This window comes from Lissotriton helveticus, chromosome 4_1 (assembly GCF_964261635.1).
Source record: "Lissotriton helveticus chromosome 4_1, aLisHel1.1, whole genome shotgun sequence".
Taxonomy (NCBI): domain Eukaryota; kingdom Metazoa; phylum Chordata; class Amphibia; order Caudata; family Salamandridae; genus Lissotriton; species Lissotriton helveticus.
This window is the reverse complement of record NC_136063.1, coordinates 1,252,206,464-1,252,226,542: the sequence shown is the minus strand read 5'-3', so window position 1 is coordinate 1,252,226,542 and position 20,079 is coordinate 1,252,206,464. Positions and strand designations below refer to the sequence as shown.

The 20,079-nt window shown below is 45.3% G+C and overlaps 1 protein-coding gene across 1 annotated transcript in view; it reads left to right on the top strand.

Moving 5' to 3' along the window:
- The first annotated feature begins 2,670 nt into the window (after positions 1 to 2,670).
- Positions 2,671 to 20,079, top strand: part of VPS4B (vacuolar protein sorting 4 homolog B) — a 203,550-nt gene continuing 186,141 nt past the window's right edge. The window contains exon 1 of the mRNA XM_078687802.1: positions 2,671 to 2,889. Within this exon, the coding sequence (XP_078543928.1) occupies positions 2,863 to 2,889 (27 nt within the window). The 5' untranslated portion in view covers positions 2,671 to 2,862. The remainder of the gene's footprint in view (positions 2,890 to 20,079) is intronic.

Below are 20,079 nucleotides of genomic sequence, written 5' to 3'. Positions count from 1 at the left end.
TTTCTGAGTGTAACGATTTGAGGGTCAATCAAAGATTTTATGATTGTAAATATCTCTTTTTGATTGAGCTTGGCCATTGGTAGTCTGTTAAAAAAATCTTTTTGGGCTAACTTAATAGCAGTATGATATTGTTTACTGTGAATTTTAAAAACATGCAAATCGGCTAACTCGTAGCCCCTTCTCCATCTACTTTCTAGTTGTTTGCAGTGTAGGTGCTGCTTCGCTAGATCTTTTGTAAACCATGGGTCATTATGCGATTTTGCTTTGCCCCTTCTAGTAGCGTGTTTAGATGGGATTAATTCCTCACTTATAGCCGTCACCCATGTGTGGAAACTGTAAGAATCCTTTACGGGATCACCAGTAAGAAATGGCTTGTTTTCTTGGGCAATATTGGGCAGGTTAGGGTTGGCAGCTAACAGGATGCCATTTACACCTAGGCACTGCCGTAGGAGTGTTCTTTGCTGCCTGTGCAGTCTTAGGCATTAAGATGGTCAAGGGGATAAAGTAATGATCCGACCAGGCCTATCTGTATCTGTAAGGAGTGAGGTGAAGTTGGAGCAAACTCAATCCATGGTATGCCCTGCCCTGTGTGTTGGCGCCCTAACTAGCTGATTCAAGCTAAGGGGAGTAGTTATTTCCAGAAAGATGGCGACCCCCGGGTCGTTACCGCATTCTAGGTGCAGATTAATATCACAGAGCATGGTGAAATTGGTGTATCTGAGAAGAGTGTGGGTGAGTGTTTCCCCTAATGAGTCAAGAAAGGCACTACTATGGCCAGGAGGGCTGTAAAGCAAAGCCCCGGAAAATGAAAGGGAGCCATTTATAGCGCAGCAGAAGCCGAGGCTTTCAGCTCCCTTAATGGTATGTAGGTCGAAATGTTTCCATTGTAGTGAGTCTCTGTGGATAATGGCCAACCCCCCTTCCCTAATAACCTCTCTGTCTTTCCTACAGATCGTATAGTTGGGGAGCAGGGCAGTTGCAATATCTGGGTTACAATCTTCCTTTAACCAAGTTTCTGTTATGCTTAAAAAGTCTAATTCTTGTTCTACGATTAGCTCTCTGATATCAAGTGCATGTTTGACTAAGGAACGTGCATTAATTAATCCCCCCTTATTAGAACCTGATAGTTGGCTGCTTTATTTCCTACCATTGTGTGTTTGACTTCAATGAAAGGCAACTCTGCTCGGCATCATCAGCAAGTTACAGGGCCTCTGATTTTGTCTACTTCCATATGGTGGCCACATTTACTGTTATTATTTAGATGCCCTAAGTGAGTCGGCAAAAATACCTTATCTGGATGTAAACCGGCAGCATAACTGGCGCTGGACACGGTCCGGATGCGGACGGACGCAGACGGGCTTGCCTTTGGTGCGCCGGCAGCGCGCCCGCTGCGCCATTCCACACTTTTGAACTATGAGGCAGGTACACTTATGGAGGGACTAGACCGTCTCCCTCTCAAGATGGCATCCGCTAGGTGTTCTGGCAGAAGTGAGGAGAAATCTAGCCTTGATGCTCCCTCCACTCAATCAGCAACAGCTGTGGTGGAACGGGAAGGACCACAGGCGGTAAACAAGAGGAATTAATGAGTTAAGGATAATGTTTCGATTTTAAAACATCAAATGCAAGTACCATCAGTTATAGTTTAAATGCAACCATTAAATTAGTGGAGAGTGCAAATGAATGAGCAGAAGATTTAAGCGGCGCAGTGCAATTTAAAATCCGAAAGAACAGTGACAGGCAGTTTCAACCAACTTAACTAGCACCTAAAGCCTACTAATAGCATTATCACTCACTTAATGCTCTTTCGGAGTAGAGCGTTTTAGGCGCCAGTACCTTCGCGATTGGGTCTGCAGCGTTTGTTTGCTAAGGTGTGGCCTTAGTTAAGAATAGAGTCTCACTGCACACCGACGCCTTCCTCGTACTGTCTTCTCCGTGCCTTATTCCCCAATCTCAAGTCTCGTTATTTCTTCTCTCTCTGCCCCAACACACTTTTTTCTTTTTCTTTAATACGCGCGGCGCCGTCTGCACGGACACCGCACTATGCAATGCAATAGGTGTTGCTTTTGGTATTGTAAATAACAATGCCTTTTAATTTTTTCAACTTACACGATGTCAATAGCTCAAAATAATGTCATTGCGAGACCTATTGCATTGTAAATGCTTGTTTAGGACTTGTGCCCTAGTTGTGAGACTGTGTGTGCTAGACCCCTGCGGTACTGGGTGGCTCAATAGAGGAAGTACATTTAACTTGTTGGGAGTGTTAAAGTGTGGCCATTAACCGTTATGAGTAATAAGAGAACAGCGAGATTGTTTGATGTACAACCTATAGCTCCCTGTGTTGCGTACATATTTGCATGCTCTTCACCTGGAGGAGACGTACATCTGTGTTACCATCTATTTTATAATTGTGAAGCCACCACATAAATGTCCATAAAATGTACCTCCTGTTCAACATTTGTACACGGCCAGCCTAAAGGTGGCGTACTCATTTCTTTTGGCAGAATGTGCCTCAGAAAAAATGTTTCTCGTGCATAATAAATACACCGTCTGTTTAACGCAGGTAACGCCAACAGAAGTTCCGTGAGCTCAGCGTTTCGACATCTCACCTTACTCTCTCTCCAGGAAGTAGCTACTAGAAGATGACGTCACGGCGGTGGTCACGCGCCGGGCGGAGGTGTGCGTGTGCGCGTTGACGTAGGCGGAAGTGCGCAGCCCTGGGTGGTTTCGATCAACACGGAAGTAAGCCCTGAAGTCGAGGCCTGCGGTGAAGTTTTTGGGAAGAGAAGGCGACTATTCTGGGCACCTGTGTAACGATAGCCGTAACCCTGTTCCGTACTCCCGGACGAACTTCGGACAGCAGCAATGGCCTCTAACGGCACCAACCTGCAGGTATTATTTGTTTTCCTTCTGCTAGTAGTCTGGTGAGAGAGAGAGTGTTCCCCAGCCCTTTTCCAACACTTAAGTCTTCCAGTAGATACAGTATTTATTGTGAGGCAGAATGTTTACTGCCGTTTTCTTATCCACTTTCATCTCTGTTCGGGCATTTTCATAAAAACCAGCAGTTGCCTTTCTAATCGCGGTACTCTTCCTAGTAACTTTGGGATTGACTTTGGACAGTAAAATACATTGGGCCTTTTTTGAGCGGAAGTGCATATGCTATATGGTTACTTACAGATGTATCTGTGGGAGTAATTTAAGGGATCTAGTGGTTCTGAACACAGTCACGTTGCTTACCACAGAGTCCATTTTTAGAGTGTTTATCAGTTGGTCAGTTTTCTCTTAAATGAAAAAACAGCCCTTCGCAGTTACATTTCGCTATGTGTGCATTGAGCAGTACGTTTAATTTGTACTGAAGCCCATTATTAAAAGTTATGTACCCTACATGTCGCCTCATCGACAGCCAACCACATGACGTTGTGGGAAGACACCGTGGGGATTGGGTGTGAAGAATATGTACATCGTTATTTATTTGCTTTAAAAATTGTAGAACTCAAATTTGGTATTGGAGGTGTCAAAACAATTTTTTTTAACAAGGATACCAAGATTCAACAAAAATACGCCATACAGTTTAGTGAAGCTGTTGTAAAATAACCAGGTCCTCAAAAGTATATTCGCAAACAAGTAGCATACAAGTGGCATACAACAGAAGCGCAACTTCATACTCCGTACCTTATAAACGTTTGGGGGGAAATGTGGCACAACGTATATTTTACAGTAGGATAGATATTAAATATATGGGATGTGAAGCAATAGATTTCCCATACAGTTCCAAAAAACTATTGAACTATTCTATGCCACTATTAATGTACCGAAGGCGGCCGGTTAGTCGAGCCAGTTACAGCAGTGCCTCTGTAAATAATGCAGCACCCCCAAGCAAGTATCCACAACTCCAACAGCATCTTTTGTATGTCCATATATTCAGCGCCTCAATTTGTAATGCACGTTCTCGAGGCCTTTATTCAATGTCCAGTGTGTAAAGTGCACTGCTCAGTCCAGTATCTGCAGTGCTTCGTTATGTCCTGTCATCAATAAACTCATGCCTCGATCTACAAACCCCCAGTATAAAACAACCATACACATGCCAGTATCCTCTGTGCCCTAGCATATACGAATGTGTCTGTTCCTGACTAGAGAGAGAGCTTTTTGGAACGGAAGACTATTTCATTGGCGAACGTACACATCCTTAATTTCTTTTCTCCTGTTAATCTGTACTCCATTGTGATATATATTCCTAGGGAGGATGGTAGAGCCTTTTTCTATGTATATGTAAAGGACTGTAGTCGGACCAGATTTTCAAAAACACGCTCATCAACTTGTGAGCCCTAACTGCTGCTCTTTGTGAATCTTTTTTCAGTTTTTTTATGCTCAGCACAGCCTAGTGCATCATATCCTACAATTGCAACACATGCAGTGTAGAGAGAAGCCAATACAGTGTCGCGGATCTACCTGCAAGACTGCGCTTCTTTCTGCCCACTGACGTATTAATACCTTGTGGGCATGGATTATTATCTGGACTCATGGCGTAGAGTTTGCCTTTGGTTCAACCCCGGTGACTTTTAAAAGTACGTATTTCACTTTTTTAGCCTTTCAAGTTTCGTTCTTTAATCACATGATTCTCCTGGAATATAACACACACACACACAGTCGGTGCAATGCTGTGAGAGAGCCATCTCACAGGATTGAACCTGTGACATACAAGCTATTTAAAACTCCCTTCAGTTGGTGTTTTAACTTAATGATTTAGCCCATTATGATTGGAACCTGTACCCTCAAGCGCATTTTTCTGCAACAAATTCCTTTATCCACTCACCATTCTTAATGGAATTACAATCTGGCCTGCAGAATAAACTGTGACCTGTGTAATTGGTGCGTGCATGCATGCATGCACAATTTATTGCGATTAGATCTCTGCAGTCGCTACATTAACCTTCTGTGCAATGTCACAAGGATTAGAAGCGGAATCCCCAGTAGAACTCTGCAATATTACTTTATTCTCACGTGATATCCTACTTACATCTGCGCATGCACCATGCAGATCCTGCTTGCACTTTCGGTAGTTTGCTTGGTATTTTGATCAACTCTGTTCCTCTGGTTTTCTTTTTGTGGTATCTCCTTTTATCCAATTCACAATTTTTAGATCTGGGTTTTGACAGCATGGCTATCAAACTGCCCGGGTGCTTGAAATACACATACGGTGGGTTTTGGGTCTGTTTCTTACAATCATTACGTTTCTTCTGCTAGCCTTTTTCAGTCATTGGATTGACAATTTTTTCAATAAATAATATCTTGGCAAAGCTCAGTAAAAAAAAAATCCTCTTTCACCTAATGCTATTGACTGTTGAGGTGTATCTTTCCACCTTCAGCCCTTTCATTAAATTGCATGGGGGGGGGGGGGAGGTACTTTGCAACCACCACTCTCTTAGTCTGCCCCTGCTGGCTCCTTCTCAAGTGTCTCACTCTAGTGTGATTATATTGCACGTGTTATCAGATGAAACCCTGGCCTATTATCTTTGCCACTGCATGTTTTTTTTAAAAAATTTATAAAGACCTTTATTCAAAATTTGACATACATATACACTTACATGTTTTTGAAAAGGCTCATATCAATATAATCTCACAATCTTATTACTGTTGGATACATTCTTCATAGGTCCTATGCACATGTAGCGAGCCATAGTCAAACCGTATAATGTAGCTCTGTAATCTTTGCAAGTATATTTCCATTCCTGAAACACATTCCTAAGGTCTTTTATTTTATATTTTATATAGAACATTTTAACATAAGGTCCTAAACTTAAAGACAGTCTTCACAGTTAAGCATTCCCACTATGCCCATATTATCTCCTTAGCTACGCCTCCTGCATCGCCTCGTGCAGCCTAAGTAACCTTCACTTGCATGACTCAACATCCATTTCCGCAATGTAACACCCCACCCCCTTGATTACTATTCATCTTCTTCCTCCCCCTCAGAGTCCATATCTTCGTCTTCTGGCAAGGGCTCGCATATTTCCCCCCTATATATATTCCATGCAGTCCAAACCTTGTTCCAAGCCCTGAGCACATACACCTCTCTTTCTGTAACCATCAGCGTGTCCATGTTTCTGTTCCACATGTTCGTTGTGGGCACCTCAGGTGCGCCCCATTTTTGCGCTATGTCTCATTTCGCAACCGTCATAGCCAGGGTGGGCCATATTATCCCATACCTGTCCAAATCATTGGGGTCCCAGATGTTTAATAGACATTTTCGAGGGTCCGGCAGAACCGAGATCTTCAGTGTCTGTGAGACAGTGCGCATAACCCGTCTCCAAAACTCCTGTATTTTCGGGCAATCCCAAATTGTATGGAACAGTGTCCCCTCTTCCCCGCACCCGCGAAGACAAAAGGGATGTGGTGCTTTGTGAATTTTATGCAGCATGGTTCTTGTGTAATAAATGAGATGTAGGATTTTAAGTTGAATCAGTCTAAACTTAGCTGAGATGCCCACCTCTCTCGGGGAAGCCAGCGCCTCATTCCATTCCGAGTCAGTAACCTCGCCTATGTCTCCCACCCATTTTTCTCTCAGTTTTATTGTAGGGTCTGCTATGTTATTAATCAGTTTTTTATATGTGAGGGATGTTGCACGGTCCTGCATATAATCTGTTAATAGCCTATCTTCCAGCGGCGAGGACTCTGGAATGTCGGTGCCTACCGGAATCGCCTGAAGCAGTGGGTGTCTTATTTGTACATACCGATACGTTTCTGTCGGGCCCAGCCCATATTGTTGTTGAAGTTGTGGAAACGTGGTCACCGCGCCCTTGTCCCACAGGTCACCGACTGTAGATATACCAATGCAGTCCCACTGCGCAAACCCTTTACTGGTCCTCAGATTTCCCAAGGTTTGTGAGTCCCATAGTGGGGTCAGTTTGGTTATTCTTCCCTTCCAACCTAGCCGTGTTTGTGCCAAGTGCCATATGGCCGCTGTATGCTGTGTCGGCCCTAGAAACCGTTTAACCTGTGATTTGTTGTATAGCACCGAGAGCATGCAGTCTGCTCCCAGCTGTGACCAGTCTGCTCTATAGGCAGGATCATCTCTTGGCGAGTGTAACCAATGGTTTATTATTTTAAGGTGAGCTGCCCAGTAGTATAGCTGTATATTTGGCAATGCTATGCCTCCCTCATACCAGCTTTTCGTCAGTTTATCGTATGCTATACGTGCCGGGCCATTATTCCATAGTAGGTTAGATATTAGTGCTGCGACTTGTTTGAAGTATCTCGGGGCGACTGGATACGGGGTGTTTTCTAATACATATAGAAATCTGGGGAGCGCCATCATTTTATATAGAGCCGCGCGACCGAGGAGCCTCAGCGGCAAGGTCGCCCAGTGTTTAACGTTCGCCCGGAGGCGTTCCAGAGGCGGCTTTAGGTTGTTATCGAAGAAGTCTGTGGCAGTATTTGTGATAACTATGCCTAGGTACTTAAAGGAGTTGTGCGCCATAGCGAGCGGGCATTCTAGTTGTAGCTCCGGCCCTTTCAGTATGTAAATCACTGACTTGGACCAGTTCAGGGTATAACCCGATGCCCTTCCGTGTTTATTACAGAGATCTAATAGCGCTGGGATTCCACTGTCAGGCTCGACCATGTAAATCAGGATGTCATCAGCATATAAAGATATTTTGTCTTCCCATCCCTCCTCCCACTTGATTCCCTTAAATAATGGTGTTTGTCTAATCAGGATTGCCAATGGCTCCAGTACCAGGGCAAAAAGCAAGGGTGACAGAGGGCATCCCTGCCTCGTCCCCCGTTGCAGCGGGAAAGTGCGTGAGATGTGACCGTTGGCCACCACTTGCGCCTCCGGCCCCGTGTAGAGTAGTCGTAGCCAAGCTACGTATTTTGGTCCAAAGCCCATGCGTGTTAATACCGTAAATAAATACTCCCACTCTACCAGGTCAAAAGCCATTTTGGCATCCAGGGAGAGAATTACTGCCTTTTCCGAGAGGAGATGCGCTCGTGCTAACACCCCATGAACCCGCCTGAGATTCAGTGCTGTGCTCCTGTGAGGCATGAAGCCTGACTGATCTGGATGAATCAGTGTTTGTAGATGCTGCACCAGACGATTGGCAAGCAGTTTGGCCAGGATTTTGGCCTCTACATTAAGTAGTGAGATCGGCCGGTACGAGGAACATTCAGTTGGCGGCTTACCTGGTTTCGGTATGGCCACTATCGTTGCAGTGCGTTGATCCCGGGGCAATTCTGCCTTTTCAAGGCTCTCCATATACATTGCTAGCAGTGGCGTACTAAGTGGTTCGGCCATCATTTTATACCATTCTACTGGTATTCCATTGTGTCCTATTGCCTTCCCTGATTGTAGTGAGTGAATTGCTTGTTGGAGTTCGTCCACTGTTGGGTCATTCTCCAATTCCTGCATTGCCTCTTGCGGAAGTTTTGGGATGTTAATGTTGTCAAGCGAGAGTAATGCCTCTTGCGCAGTGACTACACGGTCTGGGGTGTATATGTCGTGAAAGTGTTGCGCTAAGGTGTCTATTATTTTTTCTGGATGTGTCTGCAGCTGTCTGTCCTGTGAGTATAACCTCTGTATACCTCTATCATTTCCTCTTGTCTAGCCATGCTAGCATTTTCCCTGCTTTATCGCCTACGTCGTATATTCTGTGTGCTGTATTCGCTATCTCTCCCTGGACTTTTGTCTTAAGATGAGCCTGATATTGTTGCTGTCTTAATTGCACCAGGTGTGCCGTTTCTGAGGTGGGATTAGCCATATGTGCAGTGTTTGCTGTTTGAAGCGACAGTTCGAGCCCCGCGAGCTCCCGTCGTGCTTCCCTCTTGTGCCTCGCTATGGTTGCCATCGCCCCGCAGGACCGTTTTGTATGCTTCCCACAAGATTGTGAGAGAGGACACTGAGTCAGTATTTTCCTCAAAGTAGTGTGTGGTCACTGATTTTAGTTCCTTCCTGATCCTAGGGATTTTCAAAAAGCTCGGATGTATCGGGTAAATTCTGGCACGCTTCTTTTCAGCGGTGGTGAGTGACATTGCTATTGGCGAATGATCAGATATTCCTCTGGGTAGGATGTCTATTTTTTTCTATTGCCCCCAATCCAGCTCCCAAGAACAAGAAGTAGTCTATCCGCGACAGGCTGTTGTGTACCGATGAGTAGTACGTGTATTGCGTTGTTGTAGGGTGTAAGTGTCTCCATATGTCTGTAATGCCCATGGCCTCTAAGAAACCGGGAAATGTTGTAAGTCCCCGAGGGCGGTTTCGAACGGGGAATGTGTCTAGTGTTGGGTCGACTATTGCATTGAAGTCCCCTCCTATGATTGTGTCGCCTGTTGGGAGGTCTAGAAGGAATTTCCCCAGCGCCGGCATGGCAACCGAGTGAAGTGCCGGCGGGATGTAAACTGATATTACGTTGAGGGGTTTGCCTTCCCACTGTCCATGTATTGCTGCAAAACGGCCCTGGTCGTCCGTCTTACAGTGTTGTATCATAAAGGGTGAAGCCTTTCTCATGAGTATCCCCGCCCCTCGGGAGCCTGTCGTGAATTCAGCATGCCCGGCCATCACGTACCCGTGTCTGTCAAGCGCTTTACACGCTTTCCCTGTGAGGTGTGTTTCCTGTAACAATATTAAGTCTGGGTTTTGGCGCTTAATTGCCTGCAATACTACACCCCTCTTTATTTTATCCCCCAGACCCCTGACATTCCAAGTGAGCAAACGCAGGGGGGGCACTTCGGTCGCCTTAGGCATGTCCCCGGTGGGTGTAGCAGTTGTCTGATGAGCCATTGGATTGATTGGGTAGTGTCTCAGCTGCCCCATTGGTGGCCTCTACAGATATGTTGTGTTGCTTGTGTAGGCGTAGGAATAGTACGTGGTTTAGAGTGGTCGTGTGCCTTGTACTGTGAGTGGTGACTATGAATACTAACAATAGAACTAATAACATGAAAACTGCCTGTAAAACTCCCTGACCCTCCCCCCTCCCTGCTTCCCTGCTACACTGACAAGTCCCCGCCCGCTTCCCCAACTTTGCAGAGTGCATATTCCCTTTCCCAACCGTCTTACTTGCTCGTGGGGGTAAAGAGTCCCGGAGCCCCGCGGCTCAGTCCATCTTACTCCGCGTCACCCCTCCGTGAGACCAGAGGGCAGTATCTTCGATCTCTGCGGTTATAAGGTTCCGCCCGTATGTTCTACATTTCCCGACCCAGTGTCTGATACTCTTTCTTGAGTCATCTCCATTTCTGGACTCTGTGACAATCGGGTTTCTTGCTGCTTGTTCCGTCTTCCTCTGTTGGATCGGCGCGGTCCCTCCACTTGTCTCCAACCATCAAGCCAATCCTGTGCCGCCTCTGGTGAGTCGAAGAACCACGTCTTTCCATCCGCGACCACTCTCAACTTAGCCGGGAATAACATGGAATACGGCAATTCTTGGGCCCGTAGTGCTTTTTTAACTTCGAAGAAGGTTTTCCTGCGTCTCGCCACATCTGCTGTGTAGTCTGGGAAGAAGGCTAGTGTGGAATTTTGTAACTTAATCGGAGGTGAGACTCTGGCAGCCTGCAGTATCGCATCTCTGTCTCTGAAATTGAAGAGCCGGGTCAGTACCGGTCGTGGCGCGGCGCCTAGTTTCGGCAGTCCCCCAGGCACCCTGTGAGCTCGTTCCACGGAAAAGAATTGGGACAGGCCTTTGGGCTTCAATCGTTCCTTGATAAGATCTTCTACATAAAAGTCCATAGCTCCCTTCCCTTCCGATTCTGGTATGCCTAAAATTCGAACATTGTTTCTTCGAGAACGTCCTTCCTGGTCATCAAGCCGTGCTTGCAGTTGCTTAGTGATTGCGTCCATTCGTTTCATCGCTATCTGTAATTCCGAGGTGTCTTCTACCAGCGACTTTGTCACAATTTCCACTTGGGCCACTCGTTCAGACATTTTATGAAAGTCAGCGCGTAGCAAATTAACTTCTGTGGCAATGGTTCCAACTGTCGTTTGCACACTTGAGAGCGTTTTCATAATGTCTTCCAGCGTTACCCTCTTAGTGCCCTCCGCGTCTTGACCTTTCCCAGTGTACACGCGGTGTTCGTGTGGCTGCTGGCTGTTTTTGTCATGGACAAATTTGTCTAATTTACCTTGCGTTGAGACGCTTCGTGAACCCTTGCCCGCCATGATGTGGGGGTGTATGGGGGGTCGCCGTAGGGAGTAGGACGTCGCAGTAGAGCGGTCCACTCTGATCTTCGACTGTGGTCACTTCCCGGAGAGTCTGCCTCCACCACTTATGGCCACTGTGGTCAATAATACGAGTTTGGTGTCTCTCGGGCCCCACCTCGGGTTTACGTCCCTAGAACGCCTAGTGTCTTCACCCAAGAGCAGTATGTCCCCTGTCCCTTCAGGATCTAGTCATTGAGTGGCGGTTTATTCTCACAGGTGGGCTAGCTTGATGGCGTCCCTTTCTCCCGCCCCTGTAATAGTAGGCACTGGCCTTGCGCTGGTCTGCTACTCACTTTAACGTAGGGGAGTCTACGGTGCTGGCCTTTTCGTGTATCCCGCCGCCTGTGCCGACCTCCGGGTTGCTGCTCTGGGGACCTGTCCGCTGAATTTTGATCGGCTTTCCCAACTCTTGCACCTGGCGTTATTTCACGCAGCCCTCATCCACTTTGCCTGTGGCTTCCCTCGTTTCATGGGGTTGCACATGAAGATCACACCGTTCTTACTTTGTCTTGCCGCAGGTTACGTGCTGGTAATGGTCGCTGCTGGTAGCGAAAGCTCGGTGCTCTCCAACAAAGGCAGCTATGTCCAGCACCTGCCTGTACTGGGCTCTCTCAGCAGTGCACATTCACTGTTTGCATCGTGTTGGCCTCTTATCTCGTCGGGTCTGGCTGGGTGTAGGCGGCCTCCACTCCTGAGCCACAGTGTCAGCCGGTCTAAGATCACGTCGCCTCTGCTCCTGCGACGATGGTGTCTTGTCCCGGATTCACCCTCGCAGAGCCACGCAGGGCAGCCTTTTCTCTTCTCTCCGATTCCAGGCCTTGGGTTGCTTACTTGTCCTCTCCGTCAGGGTGCTCCCTCTCTTTGTCGTGGCCCGAGACGGAGGGGGCTATGGGTGTGGGCCCCCTCTCCGATTCAGGTCCCGCTTTCCGGCTGTGGTGTCAGTTTCTACTCGGCCTTTGGTGACCGGCCAGTCACGAGGTCCCCCTGCCGGGCAATCTGTGCTCCTGCCAGGGTAGGCTCTAATTCCAGCCCGGTGCTTTGTTGCAGGTTGTAGGCCCCGCCTCGTCCACCGCCGTGGGTCACTCTCCGGGCCGTGCTATGTTACAGTGCGCTCGGCGATTATTGGGGTTCTACCTCCAAGCGCTTCTCCCGGCTTCACTTCCCGCAGAAATTTCGTTTTTTATTTATTTTTTGTTTTGGGGTTCCTCCCGGAGGACCGGTCCGCACCGGGGGAAGTCAGCCGGGTCGGTCCTACTTCCGCCCGGGCTGCCGATCACGCTAGTCCGGTGCTTTACTGGGAGTGTAGGCCGCACTGCGCACGTTGCTGTCGGACCTTTTTACTTCGTACGGATTTTCACGGATTTTCACCGGGGTCGGCTTGTCTCACGCCAGCCGGTCTCCGGTTGTAGGTGCCGCCTCTTCAGGTGGAAATTATCGGATTCTTACACCGGATTTCTGGAAGTAGCCTCAGGGCTCCGGGAGCTCTCTGTTTAAGCGACCGCCATGCTTGGTCGCTAGCCACGCCCCTCTGCCACTGCATGTTTTGATGTATGCTGAGTCTTGTCTTTGGGTTTTCTTTCTTTTCACTTGTATTATTTTCTGTCTCACTTTTCTCTGTCTGCCCCTGTGCTCTGAATTATGTCTCTTTTCATATCTTTTTTTTAAAATTTCTTTATTTGCAACTCATAGAACAGAAGATACGCGTTATTAAAAAAGAAAACACAAAAAGAAAACACAAAAAAAAAACAGAATGAAAATTACTTTTGATACAAAATTCATCAATATAAATCCTAGCTGGATAAACATGAAACCAAACCAGATGTTGCAGGAACTAACAACGACTTAAACACAAATTAAGCTTCACTTACAAAAAGAATCCCACATTTTCTCAAATTTCATTAGCGATTGTGTACCTCTTTGGTTGGCCAAAACAGATTCCATCACATAAATTTCATTAAGCAGAGACCACCATTCCATAATATGGGGAGCAGTAGGGGAAATCCAAGCACGGGCGATTATTAGCTTAGCACATGACAGTATAATAGTGATTAAAGTTTGCTGTGGGACATTAGCAGAATGTATATCAAGTAAGATTAAAGGTGTCTCTTTTCATATCTCAACCCTGTGTGTTTCTTTCTGTTTACATTCTTCGTGATGTTTACTTTTTCTGCCCTCATTATCGAGGTACGTTATTTATTTGATTACATTTTTCAGTTTTTCTGCTGTGAACGTACTCTTACCTAGCTGTCCTTCTTTGTCATTTGTCGTCCCTGTCCACCTTTATCATAATTTCTCTAGTTTCTTCTTTCCTCTCCACCTTTTTCCTCCCTCCTTGCCTGCTTGAGTATGGGGGAAGTGACAGTTACAGCAGAAGGATCTCTGTTCATAACACACATTACAGCAGTGCAAAAGAGACCTCAGGAAGAAAAGAGTATGACAGCCTACAGTATTGATAAATCTGCCTGTGTTGTTGTCCCCATTTCTGTTCTGCTAAACCATTTGATCTCTTTATACGGCAATGCTGTTGTCCCTGAATGAAGCTATGATTCTGTAAGAATCTGATGGCTGCAGATGCCTAGGTATAGGGCAGGGTTGCAATCCATTAGTGAGCAGGCTGTCCGCCCTACCCTGAAAGCAGGCTTCCTAATCTCCAGTTTAATGGAACGTCTCCAGTCAATCCACTACTTAAGTTCTCATTTGCTAGAAAGCCACTAGCCATGTTAAACTTTACTGGGAATTCACTGTCACACATGGTTAGGGTCTGCTATTGCTGAAATAAGGGGTTCTGATAGGTTCTGACACATAAGGTCTGTGCTGCCAACACTTGACTTTAATCACCTTACAACTCTTTGAGTAATGTTCATGCTCTCCAGTGAAGAGGCATTCTAACTATGATGATGGTGGTCTTGGTTATTTTTCATACAGTGAATCGTACTGTCCTCGGGGAGGATCACAAAGTGATCACTTGGGTCCCTGATTAATTTATTCTATGATGGCAATCCTTTATGACTGACTTGAGTTGGTGAGGTTTTGAACTTTTAAGTCCTCGCTGTGTGAAACTTGCATGCATCTGTGTTGTAGCCACAGCTTTTTATTGTCACCGTTAAACTATTCATGCATCTGAGTAGAGACCACAGACTTGGCTTTTGAGCTTATATTGATATACCTGAGTGTCAGTGCCACAGATAGCTTCTCTGTTCCATTGAGCTGTAGTTACTGCAAATTGAGTGCCCTAAAACATTGATAATGCTTTACTTGGCATTGATGTTTGACCTGATGGCTGGACAGCCCCATCTGTTCTGATTGATATATTTTTGCTTTTGAACCGAAAGTCTAAGTTGTTGACGTTCTTTCTGGTTTTCCATTGAAATGTTACATCACCCTATTTTCCCAGACTTTGGTGTCCGAAGTTATACCGGAACGTGTTTTCGAGTAAAGTGGAACGACATTGAGTTGAATCAGAAGTGAACGGCATTGGATGGACCGTTTGTCACACAGTGCCCTTAAAGATTTAAAGCACAGAGATTTTATATGGGTACGAGATCCAGTGGAACCTGGATGTAAGAGGAAGTTCGGCGAAGTGGTACCAAGGTGCAGCCTATATAAACAGACCTAGCATGTATCTGCGTTTCCACAAAGGCTGCTTTGTACGTGATGATGAGGAGGATGATAATTTTGGTTGTGTGCAGAGAAGGAGGTGACAGGAGCACATTTTTTGAGGAGACAGTGCGTATGCTTTGTGCTCCTGATTTTTAACCCCTTATCTGAAGCCAGCTTCAGCAAGCATTGCACAGATAATATTGACACCTCCAAACCACTAAAATGAGCAGTATATTACCATACTCATTTTGGCACAGCGACATGCGAGAATTATAAACTGTGCAGCAAGTTATTGCATATGCCTATGTACTGTATTCTTGAAAATGGCAATAAAACGTTTAAACATAAAAAGAGCTGTATTGTCAACTTCATCTGGTGCTCTACGAAAGCGTAAACCTCGTCTTCTGCTTTCATTGCATTGGCATTGAAGAAGGGACTTAAGCATTTGTCTGGCTCCAGTACCAGAATGATTTGTAGATATGTCTGATGATTAGTTTTCTGTTTCCTATGGAAACTCATGCAGTGGAGAGAATGTTTCTCTGCTTCTGGGTGGCATGGGTGTTGGTGTCAGTGTTGTCTCCATATCTGAGAGAGTGTCCTGACTGACTGACTGACTGAAGTACTTATATAGCGCTCGAATGCCGTGGCGTCTTGGCGCTGCAGAACTGAGTTTCCTCATGCTCTGTTTCCTCAACTCCTGCTAATACATCTGTGAGATATGAGACGTATTTGAGTTTACAGACTACCAAAGTTTTTTTTTTTTTTGGAATCAAGTAAAATGTTTACTATTTTCCCAGAACTCATTTTCAAATTTCAGCATCTCCTTTGGATGTTGCTGTTAATGTAAGCAGGACAGCATCAACGTATGGTGGGTTTTCCTGTTAACTCCACCCTAGATTACGACATTAAAATTTAGTCAATGGTTTTGGCATATTAAAACTGAGTCTGTAGGAATGTTGCACTGTGTCTGGTGTTAGATTTGAGGCAATGGTATTATCTGTTCTCACATACCTGCCCTCTTCTCTCAGTTCTAGTAAAGATGAGTTTTTGCAACCCTTTGTGTTACCTTTAAGGGGCTGACTCTAAATAGATCCCGCAGATAGTCCACCCACTTATTAAAAGTATATACTGGCTCCAGGTTGCACCTGGTGTCTTATCTATTTGCCCTCTGGAATTATTCCCTTTCAAATGAAGAGACATTTCTATGTGGAAAAGACTAGAATGAAGACTCATTGTGAAAAAAGTGGTTGGTAATTCTGGTCTGCAGGTGAGTCCCCATTCCAAGTCCAGGAATTATTGATTCCAGTCCCCTTGCGCCACATAGCTAAATGTCTGCATGGACGGATCAATGCCCCCTTGTAATCTAAAGTGTGTCGCTACCTAAGGCAGTATGAATGCACCATCAATCCGCTACCATTGGTCCCCTTTAACATTCGTCTTCTCTCCTCACTCTTAAGAAAGCCAGGAGGGGAGGCTGACACCATGGAAATGACAACAGTGCCTTTGCCTCAAAGTCAGATGGATATCTGAGAGGGCAGACCCTTCTCCTCATATTTATTCACCCTCTTTTCCTGAAACACTGATGATGTCCCATTTCATGCTGTGGTGTCCAATCTCCACTTCTTGGAGAATCGTCCATGGTTTCCTTGTAAGTCCTACCCCTTTCAGAGTCACATATAATATGTCCTTATTAATTCAACTGACCTGCATTACTGCTGTCCCACTCTTAGCAGCCCCTGCAGTACCCCTTTCAGTTACTGAGTGATTGCAGCATAATGGTACCTGGTTGCTACACTTTCTGTGTTTCCCAGTGATATTCATACTATATTTCACTACACGTGTTGCATCACACAGTACAGCCTACCATCCTGCATCATTTTCCGTTGTCCCATTGTTAAACCAGGCTGTATTTCCCACTGGGCCCCTTTTCCTTCTTTCCAGTCCTCTATGCAGATAAAGCCATACTCACTCTTAACACTGCATTTTGCATCGTCTGCTGTTCTTTCCCCACCATCCTACTGTGTAGCAGACTTTGAATATGAGCTAGTGTGTAAAGAAATTAAAGCAGAATTGTTCTTTAATCTTTAGTGACTTATGGGATTTTATATATAATATTTAAATTAATAGCAATATGCCATACATCACTTCTGATGTTTTAGCTGTGGTGTATTCAGTTTAATTATTTGTCAAGAGTCTCCAGTGCTTCCTTTGAGTCAAAAGATTTTTATTCCAAATCAATATTACATGAAAAACAAATCTTCATTCCGACTTAGCAATGGCTGCCTTTTGATAGTAGATAATGTCCTGCCTCTTTGGATGGTCTGTGATGAATTATAAACCGACATATAATATGCTGGTTTGCAGGTTTGCTGCTGAGACAATTTTTAAGGGTCATCTTGAAATGGATTTGCATTGTACCGAGCCGTTTGTCAGTTGTATAGTTGGTGAGGGTTGCCCTCTGGATTTCAGCCCTCTGGGTATATTTCTTGATTTGCAGCGCTTTTGTCTCCTTATATTCACACACCAAGCTACCTTAATAAAACTGATGATTGAGATAAAAGAGGTTAATATTTATGGTTTCATTAAGGCAAGCCCCCTCCAACATGGATAACGATTTGCCCAGGTCAAAAAATTCGGTATTGTTACAGGTCAGCATCTCTGTTGTAAAAATGACTGCAATTGCCTTATTGCTTAAAATATTACAGGACTTACCCAGAAGTACCCTAAACGTTATTCTTATAATGAATTTTATGATGAAAAAGAAAATGAGTCTTCATCATAATTATAGCCCTGACAATTGTTGAGTTGGTCTGGGCGATATCTTTAACAATCGCAATCCAACCCAACTTAGTCCATTAATAGGATGGTCTATGGAGCAGTCAGGAAAACAGTCTACCCAAGTGGAACAACCTTTTATCTAGGAGCGTTTTATTGGGCATTCTCTAGATGTTAAAGAAGACTTCCCCACACAATCTGCATGTTTGTCTGATTGCAAGCAAGCTCCTGGCTAACTAGGGTATGGTAGCAATTTAATAATGTCTTGCATTAGTACTCTCTCTACTGACACCAATTCACTAGAATTGGAAGTTCGCTTGAGTAAGAAGGGGGCTTTCCTTTGGCAAGTTTGGAGGAAGGGAATTATAGAAAACTACAAATAATTATTTTTAAATATTTGAGAGAAGGAAAGCAGACTTTACAATATTTAAAAACTAAATGGGATAGTTGATTGTAAATGTGACACTTTGTGCTCTAACCAGATACAAACCAGTATTAGCAAAGCCAACCAAAATCTCCATTTGGCCTCATCATTGCAGACCTATTGGATTTGAAAGTAAAACATTTTTTTTAACAAAACAAATAATTTGTTTTTTAAGGTGGAATTTAAAAATAATTATGTATATAAAAACGGGTAAAAACCTTTTTTGTAAGTGGAAGAAAAAAAATATAAATGAAAAAAAAGGTGCACGGAAGCAAATGGTTTTTATTTTCTTTCACAGAGCTGAGCAGAGCAGTAAATTGCAGCTCACGCCTTCCTCAAAAAATTATAAAAAGTAAAAAAAAAAATGTAAATTGGTAAAGGTGTGGTGCCAACGGAAAAGCAGTTTGATTGGTGGCGGCGAATAGTGTGTCATAGGAATAACAGGGGGAATGTTGGGACAGGAATGTCTCCTGCATGGGGTACAGTTGTGTTCCATTGCCATTAGTGCCCAACTATGAGTACCTGGGATACTGCTGTTTTTATATTTGGCCTGAGCATATGCTGATCTAGTGTATACACAAAGGCCTGTCCCTTGACATGCATGAGATCCTAAGTCTGGGGTGGCACACACAGCGTGCCCTCTTTTGTTGGATGGTGGGCTACCGTCCTGGTCGTGGATTGTAGGATGTGGATCATGGATGTAGAATACCAGTGGCAGTGTAGCATGTTTGTGAATAAGTAGTTGTGACCAGATCTTTTTATCTGTGTTTCAGGAGTGGAGGCCTACATGTTCACTCATGCCAAGTACTGCTTCCATACGCTAGCATAGGCCCTAGCACTAATATCCCAGTGCATCTTATGTGTCTGTGTAATGCATGAATGGGGGGCGCAAATCAATTACCTGTTGCTGCACACGGCCGGGCTTGGCTCCGCTGAGCGTTGTTGGCCGGGCTTGGCTCCGCCATTCCTGTTCCCTTGCTGTGGGTGCTCCTGGCCGGGCTTGGCTCCGCCGGGGGACGTTTAGAACTTCAACCCCCAGCAGCCCCATCGCGGCAAGGACGCCGCCGCCCTAGCAACCAGGAAGCGCCGGAAGGCGCATAAAGGAGAACACGCCCCCTCGTCCCGCAGGACGCGCGCGGACGTGCCCGGGAGAAGCCCGGGACAAGGGCGGGGCCGTCTGTGGCCGTCCGGGGGACGACCAGGGACGGGACGGGCCATCCCCCCTGGCTGTAACTGTGAGTACTAGTTCATACTTGTAGGGCTGAAATACCGTTCATCAAGCATCTGGCAAGTTTTGTGTGGGTCGTGCACTTCTGATCCCTTGAGTACTGTTTTGTAACTGCTTGCTGCTTTTGACCCGTTAGCAACCATGTCAATCCAAACTACCCTAACGGACAATTATCTGCTGAAAGTTGTCAACAGGATTAACTGCGACAGAAGGAAATCGTTAGGGAAAGGCACCTTACCTGACCTTCCATCGGACCTACCAGTGGATTCCACTAATGAGGGCAGTAACAATACGATTTTGCTAGCTGAGACCGATAGCATCAGTACTAATGTTGATTCCGTTTCTGCAGAGGCCCTAGATGATTCCACTGTAGCGGAAGACTTATCTGAACAATCTGAGACTCTTAATGGCACCCCACAACAATCCACTAGGGCTACCCGTCTTATGAGAGCATGTAGGAAACCTTCTCTTAAACGGGGGAATCACTCGACCAGGAAGAAAAAGGACACCGCCCCTAAGGAGAATGCTGGTGATCAAGGGACTTCTACCAATGACAATTGTGTTACCATTAATACTAATCAATTTGACCTGTTAGTGAGTTGTATTGATGACAAACTGAAGTTGGTTGTGGAGCCTTTATTAGTTAAAATCGATGCACTGTCAGCTGAAGTATCCAGACTAGGGGCTTTGGTGGATCAACATGTAGCCAAATTGGATAATCCCGTATTACCTATTAGTTGATGCATGTTCCCAACCTGCACCTAAACCAGACAAGGGAAGGCCTCACTATCTCAATACTGCCCCCTCTGGCCCTAATGCAGGAAGACTACTACCACAAGCGAAACCTGTTTCAACTTGCCCGAAACC